This window comes from Balaenoptera borealis (assembly GCF_965194805.1).
Source record: "Balaenoptera borealis genome assembly, chromosome: 18".
In the NCBI taxonomy this organism is placed as follows: Eukaryota; Metazoa; Chordata; class Mammalia; order Artiodactyla; family Balaenopteridae; genus Balaenoptera; species Balaenoptera borealis.
This window is the reverse complement of record NC_138877.1, coordinates 1,070,754-1,089,182: the sequence shown is the minus strand read 5'-3', so window position 1 is coordinate 1,089,182 and position 18,429 is coordinate 1,070,754. Positions and strand designations below refer to the sequence as shown.

The 18,429-nt window shown below is 52.1% G+C and overlaps 1 protein-coding gene across 2 annotated transcripts in view; it reads right to left on the bottom strand.

Moving 5' to 3' along the window:
• Nucleotides 1-16,617, bottom strand: part of ATP12A (ATPase H+/K+ transporting non-gastric alpha2 subunit) — a 28,519-nt gene extending 11,902 nt beyond the window's left edge. The window contains exons 1-13 of one of the 2 annotated variants that reach the window (XM_082364912.1): nucleotides 16,457-16,617; nucleotides 15,380-15,532; nucleotides 12,154-12,213; nucleotides 11,157-11,360; nucleotides 10,280-10,393; nucleotides 9,192-9,326; nucleotides 8,948-9,065; nucleotides 8,770-8,889; nucleotides 8,418-8,686; nucleotides 7,062-7,260; nucleotides 6,818-6,927; nucleotides 5,058-5,192; nucleotides 1,532-1,724 (exon numbers count right to left, since the gene is read on the bottom strand). In XM_082364912.1, the coding sequence (XP_082221038.1) occupies nucleotides 1,532-1,724; nucleotides 5,058-5,192; nucleotides 6,818-6,927; nucleotides 7,062-7,260; nucleotides 8,418-8,686; nucleotides 8,770-8,889; nucleotides 8,948-9,065; nucleotides 9,192-9,326; nucleotides 10,280-10,393; nucleotides 11,157-11,360; nucleotides 12,154-12,213; nucleotides 15,380-15,532; nucleotides 16,457-16,600 (1,954 nt within the window). In that variant the 5' untranslated portion in view covers nucleotides 16,601-16,617. The remainder of the gene's footprint in view (nucleotides 1-1,531; nucleotides 1,725-5,057; nucleotides 5,193-6,817; nucleotides 6,928-7,061; nucleotides 7,261-8,417; nucleotides 8,687-8,769; nucleotides 8,890-8,947; nucleotides 9,066-9,191; nucleotides 9,327-10,279; nucleotides 10,394-11,156; nucleotides 11,361-12,153; nucleotides 12,214-15,379; nucleotides 15,533-16,456) is intronic. The other variant, XM_082364913.1, reaches the window with a different exon arrangement.
• Nucleotides 16,618-18,429: the final 1,812 nt, after the last annotated feature.

Genomic DNA, 18,429 nt, shown 5'->3' with positions numbered 1-18,429 from the left:
TTGTCCTCAGTCCTCAGTCCTTGTATTTTACCAATACTTTAGAGTTTAACCAGAACTGTTTAATTCCTTCAGTTCCATAACACATGTTGTTTTTAGGAAAGACATGTTTCATCCCCAAATAATTTACTCTGTGCGCATTAGGTTCTCTGTTATGTTCCGGAAACAGAAAGCCCAGAAGCGGACAGCCTTTACTTCTCAAGAGGTTGCAGTTTAGTGGGGGACAGACATAAAGAAATAAAGAGCCCGGAGCGCGGCAAGCATCACAGAGCAGGGCTACACTCAACCACCCGAGAACAGGAAAGACTGCGCCAAGGAGGTCATGTGAGCTCAGTCTTGAGCAAGGAGCCGGCTGTTTTCCGGGGAAAGAACGGGGGACGGGCGGTGGGAAGGCCCTTTTCGGCAGAGAAAACAGCGTGTGCTCCTGCACAAACCAGGGAAGGAACTGGGGCATCAGGGGAAGGGCGTGGTGTTCAGCCTTCAGTCAGGTGTGAGGGAGAGGTCAAACGTGACGGTCCTAGAGCAACTCAGACGGGCAGCAATCCCGCCTTGAAAGACTACCTGGTGCTGTGGGGCACTCTTCAAGCATTATCAACTCATTTATGTATTTTATTTGCTTTACAGACTCAAATGTCCTGTAGAAACACACATTCCACAGATTCCATCTCTACTGGCAAGAGCTTTCACGATGTTTAATGAGCCTTATCGTCAGTGTGAACTTCTGCTGCCTTGAGCCCATCCATAACCCTGTAGTTCAGAGCTGCTGTTTCGTCGGCCCCCGATTCTCCCAGCAGAACATGTCCTGTGATACCCCTTACGTTGCCACTGACAGGCTTCTGCCACGGTGGCTGTGCTTCTAAGGTTCCTTCCACCTCTAACGCCCCCTTCTCTCAGTTACTGGCAGTACTTTTCCCCTAACTGCTCAGTGGGAAACGTCAACGTTTTTTTTTAACTTACTTTTCCCCTCTAATTAGCTGCTAAGTCTTACCAATTCTGCCTCCACAAAGTCTCTGTGTGTGACCTTCACGTTCCCATTGTCTGGGATCAAATCGCTTTTCGCCTGAGTGAGGGCAGCACCTCCTGCTGAGACCCACTCCGCTCCTGTCCCCGCCAAGAAGGGCGCTGCAAGCCGACCTCCACACGACCCTTCTAGCCCTGTTTCCCAGGACCGTGGTACCTCGTCCACCTGCAGCCTCGACAAGGCACGCGCCACTCCATCCGTTCCCACCGCTGTGCTCTGGCCCGCGAGGTTCCCTCTGCGTGAGTGTGCTCCCTACCTCCCTCCAAGTTCCCTCACTCAAGGTCCAGAATGAAATGCGACCCCTCCCACGGTAACTTCCCAGATTTCCCTGACCTGGAAGGGACCGCCCCGCCCACTATCCATCACACAGTGTCTCTTGTACGTTGACCATTTCTCCTTTATGACTCAAGTGGACGCCAGAGCTACTCCGCTACATCACAGGCCTGTCTCCTCGTGTGCCGGGGGCCGGCAGAGAGCCGCGGGCCTCACGGGCGGGATCAGGGTTCTGCTCACCCAGCACGCGCTCCCCCAGGCCGCCCAGCTCCATGTACGCCGTGTGGAAGGCCTTGGCCGTGCTCCTGTCCAGAGGCTGCTCCTGGCCGTTGACCATGATGGTGCTGCACTTCTCCAGGACCCGCTCGGGGGCCCCTTTCATCACCACAAGGAAACGCTTGTCACTGGGGTCGTCTGTCTCGTGTATGGAGAGCTGCGGGGGAAAGGGGTCGAGCATGTTCAGTGTGGCATCGGGCAATGACACCGTCTTTACTACTGAGGGCCTGAACTGGACAGATCTTTAAATGAGCAACACGACAAGATTAAAAACACCCCTTTCTCTGTTGGCTAGTGGTCCTTGATCTATAAAGAACGAGTGTTCTCTGCAGGCGCATTCTGTCCTTTCTACTTTGTACGCAAGCAATATGCAGAGAGCTAGACTCTGTCCCAGCCCAGGGGGACCCCCTGAATTTGAATCAGGGTGTCTCGCAGGGGGAAACTCAGTCTGTCTCTCAAACAGAAACTGGCTGCTTTAGGGAGGCCAGATGCGCTGTCATCCCATGAAACCTTCTGCCTTGAACACGATCTTCTGGGGCGACCGTGGGGTCAGAGGGCTGGGAGCTGCCTTGTCTCACCTCCTGCCTTGACTGCCCTCCCTGCAGACCCGAGCCGTCCTGCACTCAGGCAGGCACGTGGGCAGTGTCACTGCCTGGATGTGACAGAGGACGCGAGGGCTGTGAGGACGGCCTCTCATGCACGGGCCTCCGGGAGGGACAACTAAGTAAAAGGAATCACAACTTTATCATCGTTACCCTTTGACCTCACAATTCTACTTCTAGATGCACCCTAATAAGATAATTGGGAAAAATGTGAAAAAATTTATAGACAATAATAAAGTGGCTAAGTCTAGACCTTATTTTATACCAGGTACCCTTCTAAGCCCTGGAAAGAACTTTAGGAAGCTGTAGTGTTTGGGAGAGAATGAGTAAGTTACAAAGAAAAATTCTATCATTTTGGGTCTACCAGTTGATTCTAAACCAGTAGTTTATAGACTTTCGGATATCAGAGATGAGTTAAAAAAAAAACAAACAAACCATAGAGGGCAAACGTAAGGTTGCAGCTTTTTTCACATGGCCAAGCAGCGACATTAAAAAAACCAACTAACCAACCAAACCAAAAACCTCCATCTATTGTCACTATCATTTTATGAAAGGTAGGGCATTTTAACATTTAAAGTAGGAATAATAAATACTTTTACTGTGTATACTGTTCTGAGTGCCCAGAAATTAAATGGACTCATTTAATTCTCAAAACTGCCCTCAAAACTATGGCCGTGGGTACCATGATCACTGCCTTTTACAAGGGAGGAATCTGAGGTGTAGAGAGTTCAGTGACCGCTAGCAGGGGGCTGAGCTGGGACCTGAATTCTGGCCAGCAGGCCCCAGAGTCCCTGCCCTAACCGTGCAGGACATAAAGGATAATCTTCTAAATTCAATACTTTCATCTCCATATAAAATTTTATAAAATATTGTCCTAATTTTCCAATTTGCCATAAACTATGGAAAATATTTTAATGGACCAGTCTCAGTTTGGGGAACTGCTATTCTAAGACTGTCCACTTTGTTTCCTTGGGTTGAACGATGCCCCAGAGACCCTCCAAGGTCATGACCCCCAACCACCTTGCTCAGTGCTGAGTGTTGCTCATGTGTGGATATAAAATGGCACTAATAGCATCCCAGAGGCTCTTTGGCCGCTTCTGAAGGACCCTCTCCTTTCTAGACCAACTCTGGGAGCCCACTTCTCCCTCATCATTCTGCACACGAGGCCTCACAGAACCCGCTTTTCCTCACATCTCACACGACGAGGAAGCCTTCCCTGGAGGAGACGGAGCCCCGGGGCGACTCTGAGTCTCGGTCATGGTTGGAAGGCCATCCTGCCTAGTCCTAAGAGCATGGTCCCCTGGGTCTGCCTGAGTCCTGGCTCTGGCCCTTGCTGGCTGTGTCCTGTTTCCTCCTTCTCTACTGCCTAACGGAATTGTTGTGAGAAGTGTGGAAATTAGCACATGATAGGTATTGTTACAATTATTATTTTAGAATTGCTACTCATTCTATTTTCACTATGTTTTGAACAGAGATCGAATTTCCTCTACATTTTACATCATACATTTTGTTAGTTGTCTGTTTTGCTAACCATGATTTTTTACTGGTCAATCATCCACAAAGATGTTTGCTCCACAGTTATTTTCCAGTCCTAAATTCCTTCCAAAGAAAATGTGTGGGTGAGTGGGACTTCCCTGGTGGCTCAGTGGTTAAGAATCCACCTGCCAATGCAGGGGACACGGGTTCGAGCCCTGGTCCGGGGAGATCCCACATGCTGTGGAGCAATTAAGCCCGTGGGCCACAACTACTGAGCCTGCACTCTAGAGCCCGCGAGCCACAACTACTGAGCCCGCGAGCCACAACTACTGAAGCCCGCGCGCCTAGAGCCTGTGCTCCGCAATGAAAGAAGCCACCGCAATGAGAAGCCCGTGCACTGCAACAAAGAGTGGCCCCCACTTGCTGCAAGTACAGAAAGCTCGCGAGCAGCAACAAAGACCCAACGCAGCCAAAAATAAATAAATTAATTAAAAAAAAAAAAAGAAAATGTGTGGGTAATCACCAGAAACTTGTACACAAACATGGTTATCCTATTTATATAATTTACTGTTATGCAAAGACCAAGTCACGATGCCCCACTCTCAGCTTTGGAGTCTACAGGGAATCCCACCTGTGCCAGCACCTTGGGCTAGAAACTGTCCTTTGTCCTAACCTGAGTGCTGGGCACCCCTGGCATGAGGGGTGACAACTAGGCAAGGATCGCCCTTCTCTTCCTGAGCCACGGGGGAGAGGAGATGCCTATGCACTGCCCGTGGGGCAGAACGGGAAAGCAGTGTGGCGGGTGCTCAGGGGTCTTCACGAAGGGCAAGGCTTACCAACATGGCCTGAACTGAACTGCCCACACTCTGTGTTGTGGTAGAAAAGGCATAGACTCAGGAGTCAGAGGTGTGAAAACTGCTTGCGCCACTTAGATGCTTGTGTGACTCTGTCACCTCAGCGCTTTCTAAGGCCTGTTTCCTCACCCTTCAGTTGGGGTTACTTGGTCCCACCTCACAGGCTTATCATGAGGATTAAATGAGACAAAGCACGTAAAGTGCCTGACACAGACAAGGGGCAGCGCCGCTTCTCCCCACGCCCCACCCTTCTCTCGTCCTTTGGGATGTGGCCGCTGCCCCTCCTTGGCCGAAATTACCCAGCGCGGGTGCTGGTGCGTCTGTGCGCATGTGAGCGTGCACGTCACACAGACGGATCACGCGTGGGAACGGCAGGACCTTCACCGTTCTTCTTCTGTACTTACTTCAGGGAAACCTGTTCTGGGTTTACCAGACGTCCAGGCCCTGCATCTCTGAGGACTATTTTTGAAGTCAAGTGTCGTTCACAATACATATTAACCAAAGGGTGGAAATGCCATTCTAGTGATGATAAAGATTCAGTTGTGACGAAACACTCACCTGAAATTTGTTGGTCGAGTTAAAAGGTATTTCAGCTACTTTGCGGTTTCTTTTCCTAATTTCCATCACGTTACCCAAGATGACCTCCGAGAATTTCAAAAGAGCAGTTTCTGAGGCGTCTCCAACCACAGCTTTCTGCGAATCAAGAGATAAATAGTTGCAGCACATAATCTGGTTCTTCTCTGATCATTTGCAACAAACCAACACGTAACCTAAGCTTCCTGTCTACTGGAGAGAGAAAAGTTACCCCACAATTGGTGACTGACTTAGGACTGTTAACTGCAGGGCGCCACCTGCTGGCATTAGGGGAGTTCAGAAAAGTGAGAGCTCTGAGAGCCGGAAGTTTCCATGAAAAAAGCACTTATGAACTAGATCTTGAAAGACAGGCGGGGAGACTTCCCTGGCGGTCCAGTGGTTAGGACTCAGCGCTTTCACTGCCAGGGCCCGGGTTCAATCCCTGGTCGGGGAACTAAGATCCCGCAAGCCACAAAAAAAAAAAAAAAAAAAAAAGAGAAAGAAAGACAGGTGGGTTACCTACAGAGAGAGGAGCAGAAGAAAGCCTTCTAGAAACCAGAAAGCCATGAAGGAAGGCACGTGTTGGGGAAACTCTATCGTGAGTGCTGAAACACAGGTGGACATGGAGGATGTGGCAGATGTAAAGAACCCCAAAAGGCAAGCGGAGACCTACACTCGAGAAGCAGAAAATAGAGACGCATGGAAAGTTCTTGAGCAAAGTTAGATGAAGTAGTCCATCTAACTAATGAAGTATCTAAGGAAAATTAGTGGCATGCAAGAAAGACAGGGGAGGGATAAACCAGAATCATGGAGGCCAGTTAAGAGGTTGGTACAATTGTTCCAATGCAAGGTATTAGTGATAACAGAAATGTAAAGTTAGATATTCTGAAACAAGAGTAATAGGCCTTGGTGACTCACTAGATATTTGGGAAGGAGAAAGTTAAAGATGACTTCCAAAAGGATGACAAGTAAAGTGGTTATGGCATAGAAAAATAGAAAATTTGGGATATTAATTTGGAGCAAGTTTGGATACAGGTGGAAGGTGAAAAACATAATTTGTTGAGTGTCTAGCATGCAAAACCTCTAAGTGGAAACACACAGCTAGCTGGAGATGCATGGAGTTTGGGTGAGAAATTAGAACTGGAGATAAGGACTTGAAAGATACAGAGAAGTGATTGGCCTATTAATGAGCTGGCTGATAAAGAAAAGCGAACAAAAAATATAAGTAAGAGTCAATGAAGGAAACAGATGGCAAACAGAAAAGCCAGGAGAACACAGATTCAGTGACTCCTGAGAGGAAGAGGGAGGAAAGGAGGGGAGGAGAAAGAGAAGTTTCGTATATTGCAATTATACAAGAGCTCCACGCAGCCTAGAGGAATACGCTCTAAGACCCCTCCTTCTATTTCTAGCCGATTACATTTTAACCATCAGTGAATGGCATTTATGTAATAAGGAACCTTTGATTATATCTTCTTAGCTGGTAAAGAAGTTAGGAGAGTAACTTAAAGGCACATTCATTTTCTGGAAAGAGACAGAATTTTCAAAAGGCCCACGTGAATATTCTGAGAACTTTTAGATTTCTCGAAGCTAGTTACAGCGAAAAAAATTTTCTACAGGTCTTGTGATTAGACTTGCTCTTACAGTATAAACCCTACTCAGCTGGAGAGATTAAGTCAAGCACCAAATCAGAAGAGAGAAAGTGCCTTGGCTCTGGCTGCAACTGAGACCGTGCGCAGGGCCTTCACCTTCATGATGGGGACGCTCTCCTGTCCTGGTCTGAACTCAGCGCGGTTACACAGCGTGATGATCTTTGACAGGGAGGCCCAGGTTGCAGAGCTTTGATCAAAGACTTGATCTGGAAAGAAGAACAGTGGATGTCAAGGGTGCTGGGCTCGCACCCCGAACAGCACTATTCACCCCAAGGCTGCAGACCAGCCCCGCTGCTGAGTCCGCAACGCAGGGCCCGGCTGGATGCGCCCGAAGACTCACTCGAGTGGTCTTCACTAGTGTCCGCCACGAAGACCTGGTTGTCGAACCACAGATGGGCCACGGTCATCCTGTTCTGGGTCAGGGTCCCCGTCTTGTCTGAGCAGATGATGGAGGTGGAGCCAAGGGTCTCCACTGCCTCGAGGCCCTTCACCAGGCAGTTCTTCTTGGCCATTCGTTTTGCCGTCAGTGACAGAGCCACCTAGACGGAGGAGAGAGGGAGAAGCTGGGAGAAAAACCACCCTTTTGAACTCGGGTTCAATAACGTAGAAACAGGTAGAGCTGGACTAGTGTCAGGTATGGTTACAGATGCAGTAAAGCTGCATCAGCCCCAGTGACTGAGAAAGCATACAAAGCCCTATACATGGATATGCCACAGTCCTTTCTTCTATTAAATGTGGAACACTCTTATGTCCCTTTGCCCCTTGAGGAAAATGATCCTAAAGCACCCACAGGTCGCAGAGCCAGGCAAGTCACGTGTAATTACAAAGGGGGCCTTGGCTGTCATTCACAAGCAAGAACACGTGAGACGGACTTCGGCCGCTATTTGCCAATGGGCTTGTCCCAAAGGGCTACCTTGTTGCTTTGGGGAATCAAGAAGCATTTTGTTTCACTTTAAGAGCTCCATATGTAAACATTCTTCGCTCTCTTTGAACCCTGCAGATCTCAAAGGGTTCTGTTTGCCTCCAATTCTGTCAAATTACTCTCTGCTGGAGTCAGAGGAGACCTGGAATCAAAAACTTCTGTCTTTGCTCAGGATGGCGCCAGGCCACCCTCACACAGGACTGAAGATACGAAGCCCTCTTCCCCGCCTGTAGGGCCTGCACCGCAGAGAAGGGCCTTGTTCAAGGGTGAGCTAAGCAGGGAGAACCAAAGCTGAACCTGGACGTAAGCACAGGAAAGGGCTGAACTGCTCTGCAGGAACACACGGAAGGCATTTGCGTGTGTCCGTGGAATCTGAGAGGGAAGAGAAGCGAGGTAAAAAGTGTGCTCAAGTCCCTCAGCTGTAGAAACTGCCAAAGGAGTTTGTTTGTTTGTTTTCCTTTTAAGAACAGTGGAAATGTGGGGGAAGGTATCCGGCTTCTAGAAAATCCGTAAATCGTGGTTCAAGACTGTCTTATCTAGATCTTAAGGGATTTGCAGACAGATCTCCTGAAAATGAAAATATAAGTTTTCAAGGACAATGCATTCAAATATTAACAAACCACAATGCTTTTTGTCCCTCTAAGAAACAGTCTGTTCAGAATGTACCACGGTCGCCCCTGACGGAGCAGACTCAGCCGTGGCGGGCGCCCACCCAGCACAGCAGAATGGCACGTTAGCAGGGTCAGGGTGCGACCACTAGTAGCGCGGACTCACAGTGACAGTGGCCAGGAGACCCTCAGGCACATTGGCCACGATGATGCCGATGAGGAAGATGATGGAGTCCAGGACATAATACTTCATGGACACCGCGATGATGAAGAAAAGGACGCCGATGGAGACCGCCACTCCTGCCACGATGTGAACGAAGTGCTCGATCTCGATGCCAATGGGCGTCTTCGCGTTCTGGACCCCCGAAGCCAGCGAGGCGATCTGCCCCATGATGGTGCGGTCGCCCGTGGTGATGACCATGCCCGTCGCTGTGCCTACAGGTGGAGCAGACATTTTATTCCAGGGGTCCTCAGCTAGGAGGGACCACAGCCTCACGGACCTCTCTTTGGTGGCTTACGTGGCCAGTCAGCACATGACATGACTAAGGCCGAACACCAGCTCTCTGGGTTCTTCAATTCCTCGTTTTCTCTTGCAGAAGCCTTTGCAGCAAGTGATGGTAAAGAGAGAAAAACAAAGCCTGAAGACGGAGAAGTGCTATGAGTGGAACATGCGGCCCCGCAAGCAACTGGACTTACCTTCCAGACAGGTTGTGGAGAAGAAGCTGATATTCTTTGTCTCCAGGGGGTTGTCATGGGTAAACTCACAGGAGCGGGGCTGGGGCTCAGACTCCCCAGTGAGAGATGAGTTATCTACCTAGAAGTTTTGAAACAAGCTCAGGATCAGGCACCTTGTCCCTTCCCCAGTTACACCGAGACCTGGAAAGACCACAGCAAGCCAGCTGGTCACGAGCACGATCCTCGGGGCGCCTGTGACACTCACCTTACACCCCTGAGCAGACAGCAACCTGATGTCCGCAGGGATCCGGTCTCCTCCTTTAATCTCCACTATATCCCCCACCACCAGCTGGTCTGCAGGAACTGTCTTCTTCTCTGAATCTCGAATGACAAGCGCTTGCTGTGAAAGAAAATCACGACCCAGGCCTCAGATTGCCTCCTGGAATGATGCTGGCCCTCCTGCACCCTCCCCAAACCTCAGGAAGGGAGGCGCTAGGATCCACAGCTGTCAGAAGAGCAGAAAATGAAACGAAGACTTTTACTTGGGGCCTGAAGACCCTAAGACTATTTTTTCTTGAGTAGGAGCTCATGGAGATATTCTTCGACCCAGAAAATTCTGCCATGGGAGGGCCCAGCAGAGCGACAGCCCTGGGCCTGGCGGAAAGGGAGACCATTAAGGAGGAACGATCCTGCTGGGAGGTCCAGGAAGACTCCTGAAGGTTGAGCCAAAGGGTTTAATCATCTTGCTCAGGTCGGGAAAACTTTAATGGAGTGAGTGAGAGAAGGCTCTCCACTTCCGAGCACAAAGGATCCCACCCGGAGTCCCCTCTGTCCAGCAGCCCTGCAGACCAGCGAGGCTGCGGTTTTCCCGCCGTGCCGACAGCAGTGTGCAGTCTCCCCAGGGGACCCCTCCCGGGTTCCTGTGGGCGGAGGGATGGGGGGCCTCCCATACTGAGGGCACTTTGGGGCAACACGCGGGGAGGCTCAGAAATGGGAGCAAAGAGGGTGACACTTAAAGAATCATAGGTCGGCCTCCTCGGTTCACGCTCAGAACCACCTGAACTGCTTTTGTCTAAACAGTTCACCAGCGCTGAGGCGCAGTCACAGGAGAGGCTGTGCAACGACTCATGTTCCTGCCCCGCTTTGCTCTCGACTAAGCACTTTTCTCCATCTTATCTCACTGATCATCTCAAAACCCTGGGGGGAAACAGGGGCTCCACAGAGATTAGGTCACTTGCCCAAGACTTTGCAGACAGCAGGGAGGGGGCCCAGGCCTCCAAGCTCCTCCACTCCCCCAGCCTGATGCTCGCTTATCTCGAGTCTCGAAGACACCACGGAGGGTGCCGCACCCACCTGTGGAATCATCTGGTGGAAGCTGGCCATGATGTTGGTGCTTTTCGCCTCTTGGTAATAGGCAAAGACCCCGGTTAAAATAACGACCAGGGCAAGCACGGAGCCCAGGTACACCTGGGTGAGGAGGACAGGCGTCAATCAGAAAAACAAGCATCAGGAATGGGCCAGATCCTAGGGCCAGGGTGCTCCACACCAGTGAGAGAGATGGCAGTAGTGTCCTGGTGTGATGTGCAGGCCACACAATTTACCCATTTGAAGTATATAATTAAGTGATCGTTAATAATGTACACAGTTGTGCGACAATCACCACAATCCATCATCCCATAAGTCCCCTTGAGCCCACTGGCCATCATTCCCCACTCCAGCCCAGCCCTGGCAGCCACTGACTGATCTGCTTTCTGAATCCAGGGCGGGTCTGCTCTGAACATTTCGCATCAATGGAATCGTACAGTATGCGGCCTTTCGCATCTGGCTTCCTTCTCTCAGCATCATGTCGGCCAATACAGTTTTGTGTTTCAGTCCTCCGTTATCAGCAGGCACAGAAACTCTCCACAGTAAAGGGAGAGAATTAGCTTTGAGGAGAGAAAGCCCAAAAACACTTCACGTGGATATCGATTTTTTTTTTCCACGTAGGAACTTTTGTGTTTCTCTCTCTCTGAAAAATTCATGCTCATACTGCCTCTGAGACACCAGAAAGTCAGATATAATTTCTGTTTTACACTTGGGAAAATGACTGACTTTCTCAAACTCATGTGGTGACTGATCAGTGGTGGACCCCTGACCCCAGCCCAATGCTCTGCCCTTGCATTACGGTGCTGACCCCTCACCGCCCCCCACCCCGTTACCAGCAAACCCAGGAGGAGCCCCAGGGCCTTACGCTGTCCAGGGAGGAGGACTTATCGTTGGAGTACTGAATCCCATATGCGATCCAGCACAGGATGGCTCCTATCCACAGGAGGATGGAGAACCCCCCCACCATCTGCTTGAGGAACTTGATAATCTCCGGGGTTTCCTTCGGGGGGGTCAGGGTGTTGGGCCCATCCCGAGCCAGGAGCTCAGCAGCCCGGGTGCTGGAGAGACCCTGAGAAAGCAGAGCCAAAAGAAACAGAAATCAGACATTTCCCCCCCACCTTGGGTTGGATGTCACATTTCTGCAGAGGGTGGGTAAGGGTTACTATGTCCCAGCTCAATCACTGCGCCACCCAGGGAGCCTCGCTTGTCAGACTCCGCCGTTCCCTCAGCGTGCCCTTCGGCCTCTCACATGCTGCCTCGGGGAGCAGCGTGGCTGCTGCGTGCTTTCCTACACGTCTGCCTCCCCCGCCCACTGCGAACTCCTGAAACCCAGGCATCGCCTGCTCCTCACACTGCAGGTGTTCTTGTTGACTTGAACAGGTGTACCCAAATCTCCTGATGTTAAGACACCAAAACTTTTGAGATCTGAGATTTGAATTCACAGAAGGAAGCCCTACTTCTGCGGTGGGAGATTTTATGAGGCACATGGTGTGTCCTGCAGCCTTGTCCCTTTCTGGAGGAGGCCTTGATAAGACCCTAATACGTCCTGGGCACAGGGTTTAAAAGCAACCCCTGATCATGACAACGAGGAAGCATCCAAACCTTCCTGGGGTCACCACAGCTTCACTGCGGTCACAGTCGAAGAACTGTCTGTGACCAAGCGCACAGCTCAGCGGAGGGCTTGGCCAGGGCTGTGGTTCAGATGGGCCAGCTCCTGAGGGGAACCAGCCCTGTCTCACATGGTGGGCATGTGGGGGGCTGGCATTCTCAAAGTTGCAGCTTTAGGTCACTCATTCTTTTCCACAAACCTTGAGCACAGTCCCGGGATTCTCTCCCCTGTCACTGGTTCTCTGATGACTTACCGTAATGATGTTTGTACCATATTTTGTTTCCAATTCCTCATTGCTGAGTTTGTGGTCATCCTGAAGCCCATGAAAAGAAGAACAGAGTGAATTAGATAATTCCGAGACTCAAACCCTAAGCCTTGACAAGCCCATGAAAGCTGGGAGTAGCACTGAGGAAGGCAGAGGGGCCAGGGAGTGTGGGATGAAAAGAAGGAACCTTTGTCCCAGGGGCTACTGCAGTGAGAGAAGAGAACCTCACTGCAGGAGCGGTCACTGGCCAGGGGATTTTCTGGCCACCCCTGAATAGTTCAGACTTAGCTTGCCATTTACCACAAAGTAGCTGTCCTTAGTTTTTCTGAGCAAAGCAATGCATTTCACCTCAGTCTGGTCTCCAGCACATGCAAATCCTAGCACACCTGTTGTCCAGGCACCAGTGATCTGGACACTTAACTCAGACCTGAACTGTGGGATCAGTGGAGGGCTATGAGCAGTGCCAAACCACTTCATGTCCTGACAGCTGTTACCCACGCAGCCCTCACTGGGCAGGCGGTCTGGTAGAGAGACGCATGCCTTTCCTTATTCCAGTACTTGAGACTCAGTTCACTGTCAGAGAAGCCCTCAGATTAAAAACCTGCCAAGGGGCTTCCCCAGTGGCGCAGTGGTTGAGAATCTGCCTGCCAATGCAGGGGACACGGGTTCGAGCCCTGGTCTGGGAAGATCCCACATGCCGCGGAGCAACTGGGCCCGTGAGCCACAACTACTGAGCCTGCGCATCTGGAGCCTGTGCTCCGCAACAAGAGAGGCCGCGGTAGTGAAAAGGCCCATGCATTGCGATGAAGAGTGGCCCCCACTTGCCGAAAGCCCTTGCACAGAAACGAAGACCCAACACAGCCAAAAATAAATAATAAATAAATAATAAATAAATTTAAAAAAATAAAAAATAAAAACCTGCCAAATAAATACCGGGGCCGGGGGGGTGGCCCACACTTGCTAATTTTGTCACAGAATCATTAGGCTAAAGCAGAGTTTCTCAACCTTGGCATTATTGACATTTTGGGCCAATAACTCTGTTGTAGAGGCTTCTAGCCACCAGCGCCCTCCCTTAAGAAGTGATAACCATAAATGTCTCCAGACATTGCTGAATGTTCCCTGGGGAGCAAAGTCCCCCTCTCCTCTCCCTTTGAGAATCTCTGGGCTAAAGGACTAGAAGCCTCTTCCTGTGGCGGAAAACCCAGGGCTAAGTCTTCCTCACCCCACCTAGAAAACCTAACATTCAGGATTCTAAAACTCTGATTGTCTGAAACAAAAATTTATACTGTGACTGGTACCAGAACCATCTCTTTTCTCAAGTATATGCAAAAAAGTTTCATGTTACAAAAGAGACTTTTTGCTCTCTCCTCAGCCAGATCTGCCTTGCTCATTCGTTCATTGTACCAATATCAACTGAATATGACATTGCTGGGGAGTCAAAGGATTAAGACACAGTTCTGTGCACAGTACACCAAGTCCTGGGCAGAGAAAAGTTAAAGGATGATTAGAGCCATTGGTTCCATGGATGGACCTCAGACTTTAAGGGGCTTTACTGCACTATCCTCTCCTGCTAGCCCGGCTCTGGGGATGAGAGCAGGGCAGGGTGCGGGAGTGAACTCTGCTGGAACAGGTGGCTCAGGCCTGAGTCACTATCCGCCTGGGCCTTCAGAAGCCAGGGATGCTATAGTTCTCATCAAGGTTCTAACTTGCTGGAGGGGTCGGGATGCAAGGGCGTCCAAGCATGCAGTCACAAATCATAGGATTCTTGTGAGAAGGTTGTGAAAAAAGAGGGAAAGAAAGACGTATCTCAGCAAGGAAGCAAGGGAGCACTTTGGCCAATACTATGGAAATTATTTTTCTGTATTATACATCTCCACAAAATGCTCCAATCTCAAGGGAGGTTATCATTGTAATTTACAGGCATATGATACAATGGATATATATTCATGTTATGATTAGCAATTTCAAGTAAGACTAGTTATGTCTTCACCCCTAACTGCTAGAGATACGTGGGAAATAAGAATGACTATCTCAGTCTTTCTCCTGCTTTCTCTGTTACCCTCTTAACAACTCCAAGAGGTAGGTACCATTTTTAATTCCAATTTTTCAAAACAGGGAACTGAATTTCAGTCAAACTGGGATTTCTATTCAGGTCAGTCCAGTTCCAGGGCTGTGGTCTTAAGTGTCCTCAGAAGATACATGGACAAATGCCTAGTGGTGTGTGCTGTTTAATGAGCTCTCCAGGAAAAATCAATAAAGAGCTCCGATTTGTAGCATTTACTGATTTCTCACCCCAGTCACGCTTCAGGCTACTAATACAGTATCAGTCAGCTTGCCGAATTCCTGAGTGTTTAACAACTGGCTCAAGAGCACACATGAGCACACACTACTACCAGCTGCTCAAAGACTCACAGCTTTAAGGTCTGCAGTGAAGCGCAGGGACAACCTAGCATAATCTCAAACTCAGGGTAGAAGTTTCCCCTTTGGCAGTCCTGAGATGCAGTGTCACATTTCAGTTCCAGGGCAGCTCTTTTCCAGGGCAGCCAGCTTTACTAGAAACAGGGTTGCACGTCCACAAAACACTTGCATTAAGAACACTCTCATTCTTATCTCACTTTTTCTCCGACAGACCCACAAAAATTGTTTATTTCCCACTTTACGTAAAGAAAATGGAGCTTCAGCGAAGCGGAGAAGTTTGCTCCGAGTCACAGACCAGCCACGGAGAACTGGACCTCAGCTGAGCCTCAGGGTGTCTGAAGCCAAGCCCAACTCTCTTACCCATGAAATTCTTCCTCGTGAGGCAAACATACCCAGAAACCTAGCAAGCGCAGGGCCTTTGGTTTTCCTCCTGGGTGGTTCTGCCTCACATAGTTCAATCTTATCAGCTAGAATGTGGCAGCTGGCTGCTTAAATCATCTCAGCGAAGCCGCCGGGAAGGAGAGCGGTCTGGGCCATCCATGCCGGTGGAGACTGGAATCAGAGACTCCGCTCTGAGAGTCCCACCTGGGCGCGCCTACAGCCTGAAAGCACGGAGCTTTCAGAGGCCTGACCCCCGGGCAGATATTATCACACCATTTTTTTTAAAAACAAGGAAACAAGTCTCAGGGCTTTTCAAATTCTTGAGACTGAATTTTCTTCTGTGGGAGGTGGGTTATAGGGGCGAGCTCTCAGCGGGGAGGGCAGTGCCCAGGGGCACCCGTTTGGCTCAACTGACCAGATCGAGTTCTTTCTTAAGCTCCTCTTTCGGCTGATGCTTTTTGCGTTCCAAGCAGTTCTTTTTCAGGCCCCCGTACTTCTCGCCGTCCCCCTTGTCCGTTTTCCCAATGTCTCCGGTTCCACTGAGCTCCACAGAGTAAATTTCTGTTTTCTGAAAGAGAAGCAGAGGTGCGGTGCTGGCCCGAGGTGGGGTCTCCGAAGCGGAGCTGAGGCCTCCCCGGCGGGACCTGCAGGGAACACGCGCCGCCCTCCCTCCGGCCGCTCCTCCCGGGAGCTGCTCCCTCCCCGCCCCGCGAGCAGCGCCCCCCGCGCCGCCTCCCGCCTCTGCTGCGGTGCGCAGGGCTGGTCGGGCGCGCGCAGGGCTGGGCAAGTTATTTCCCCCAGGAGGGCAGGGCCTCCCTCGTGCCTGGTCCCCACGGGACACGCCAGCGCGCCGTTCCTCGGCGGGGGCGCCCACTGAACTCCTGGGCCTCAGAGGCCGGGGCGGCTTCCGGGCCACAGCGCCCCGGCGGAGTCCCCAGCCCCGCGCCGCCTGCGCATCAGGACCCCCGCGGCCCCTGCCCCGCGTCTGGCGTCGCGTCTTCACGCCGGCAGCCCTGGGTCTCCGCGCAGCGGAGGGAGCCGCGCGGAGCCCGCCCGCCCTCTCCTCCCGCCCCGCGCGTTCGCGCCCCGGCTGCGCGCACCGGCCTCATGGCGCGGGCGGGGGCCCCGGGGGCGGGGGCGGGGGCGGGGGCGGGGGCCGAGGCCGGCGGCGCGCTCCTCGCTCCTGCGGCAGCCGAGCGCCTGCCTGTCTGGCTCGGGCGGCGGTGCGGCCTTAAATGTGCGGCCCGGCCCGCCCCGCCCCTCCAGCGGGCTGCGCGCCCGGCGAGCGTGGGCCCGGTGGGCAGTGCGGTTCCGCGCCCCGACCTGCCGTGCGCCCCGCCCCGGGGAGAGCCCCCGCCCGCCCGTCTCTCTGAGACCTAATTGCTCGCAGGTGGGGATTGCAGCTCCCGGTGTCCCGGCAGTAAGAAGCCCCGGACGATCGGAGAATCGGCTTCAGGGGGCGGTATGGGGTCAGAGCGAACCGGGGGATAACCTGGAGACCCTCCGAGGGGCAGCCCCGTTCCTCTGCAGGGTCCAGACGGGGATGGAGGCGCTGTGAGGCCCGAGGGCTCCGGACGAGGCGCCCCGTGGGGACGGAGCCTCCCGTCCTCCGCAAGGGCTGCCCCACAGTCGCCATCACCCCCCTTCCCTTCTAACCGAAAGGGCAGAGTTTGAACTCAAATCCCACCCCCTCAACCTCCCACTCCCCCCGCCCCCGTGCAGCAGGGCAACAGCAGTGAGTCACTGAGTCCTAAGGGACGGGAAGACTCCGGCGACATCTGGTTACAGATACACATCACAGGTTCTCCAGCGTCGCACCTCAAGCAGCAGTGTACTGCTGGGGAGGTCTGTGTAAGGAGCTGCAAACTTGGTATGAAACTTGTTCCCACTTTGCTGGGAACCCGGGAGAAGGGGTCCCGCAGGCACACAGGGGCTGCTCCTGCTCTATGTTCTGGGACACGCGAAGTAGAGGACGCCTAGAGAGAGGCCCCTGGGCTCCAGTGGAGTGCACGCTCCTAGAGCAAAACCGATTCACACTGACTTGATGAGGGGGCCAGGAGAGAGGGAGGTGGGGAGAGGAGGTGGCGCAGGTTTAAAAATGAGTAAGTTGAGGACTTCCCCGGTGGTCCAGTGGTTAAGACTCCGCACTCCCAGTGCAGGCAGGCTGGGTTCCATCCCTGGTCAGGGAACTAGATCCCACATGCACGCTGCAACTAAGAGCCCGCATGCCGCAACTAAAAAGATCCCGCATGCTGCGATGAAGATCTCGCTCGCGGCAACGAAGACCCCGCGCAGCCAAATAAGCAAACAAATAAATAAATAAATAATAAGTGGAAGCAACCCCCTCGGAGAAGACTGCTGTTAACCTTGTTGGTGTCAAGCTTGGAGAAGATCTCAGTTCCCACCAGCTGCACGGCAGAGAACCCTGTCCTACACTGTATGGTCCCGCAGAGATCCCGGCTTCCGCCAGGTGTCTGTCTCAGCCACTGCTACTGTGGCCCCTGTGGCAGACTCTGATGCCGTCAGGTGTCCTGGGTGTGACCTTTGCCACTGCCCCACACCCACCCTGACTCCAGAGGTACTGCTTCGCCGTTGCCAGTCACCTTGCCCCAGAGTCCCGCGAGGAAATGGCCTCCGGGTGTGTGTGATGCAGGCACCTGGAGTAGTCCTCACCTGAGAGAGATGCAGACTCACCTCTCTCAGGCCCCAGGGCCTAGCGACCCTGACCTCCACCCAGTCTGGTGACCTCTCCTGGGCTGGCCGGAAAGGCCAAGGTACAGCCTGGGACACCTTCTCAGCCCGAGCCTGCGGTAGCAGCTTCTACTGAAGCTGGGTTCTCCTGTCTTTGAAAAGAAGCATATCCACGCTGGGTCTCTTCTAGGACTTTTCTGAGTGACAGATATTACATATTGGGACAGGCTGTCATAATATATGTAACTATTCCTAGCTCATTTTAATCAGTTAATGCGCTTAACGTATTTGAAATTGCACTAGACGTAGGGGGTGGTTGGGAGAAATGGTCCTAAAATTGTGTTATTCTCTGCCCTGGAGGAAGTTACACTTGAGTTGAAGACCCAAACCTAAATAAACGACTGTAAGTGATCCCAGAAAGAACAGAATTTAGCACTAAATGGTATAGGTTCTAAGTGCTTTAGGCGTTTAAAGATGGGAAGATCTCATTACTTAGAATTAGTTATCCAGATTTTTTCTCTCCCTTAGCAGCCCCCATGAGAGGTGGGAGAGAGGCAGGTGGGCCTGTGTGTGTCAGTTACTCCTGGTCCCTGAGAGGCCCCTCCTGCTGCAGTCCTGGGGGACGGACCTCGCCCTCTGGCTCCCGAGGTGGAGGAAGAGGATCCAGGCGACAACTGGACGAGGAAGATTCCCTTCCGGCCTCACACCCACCACCCTCGTCTCCCATGCACACGGCAGCCCCACACACCTGTGTCCACCCGCCCTGCCAGGTTA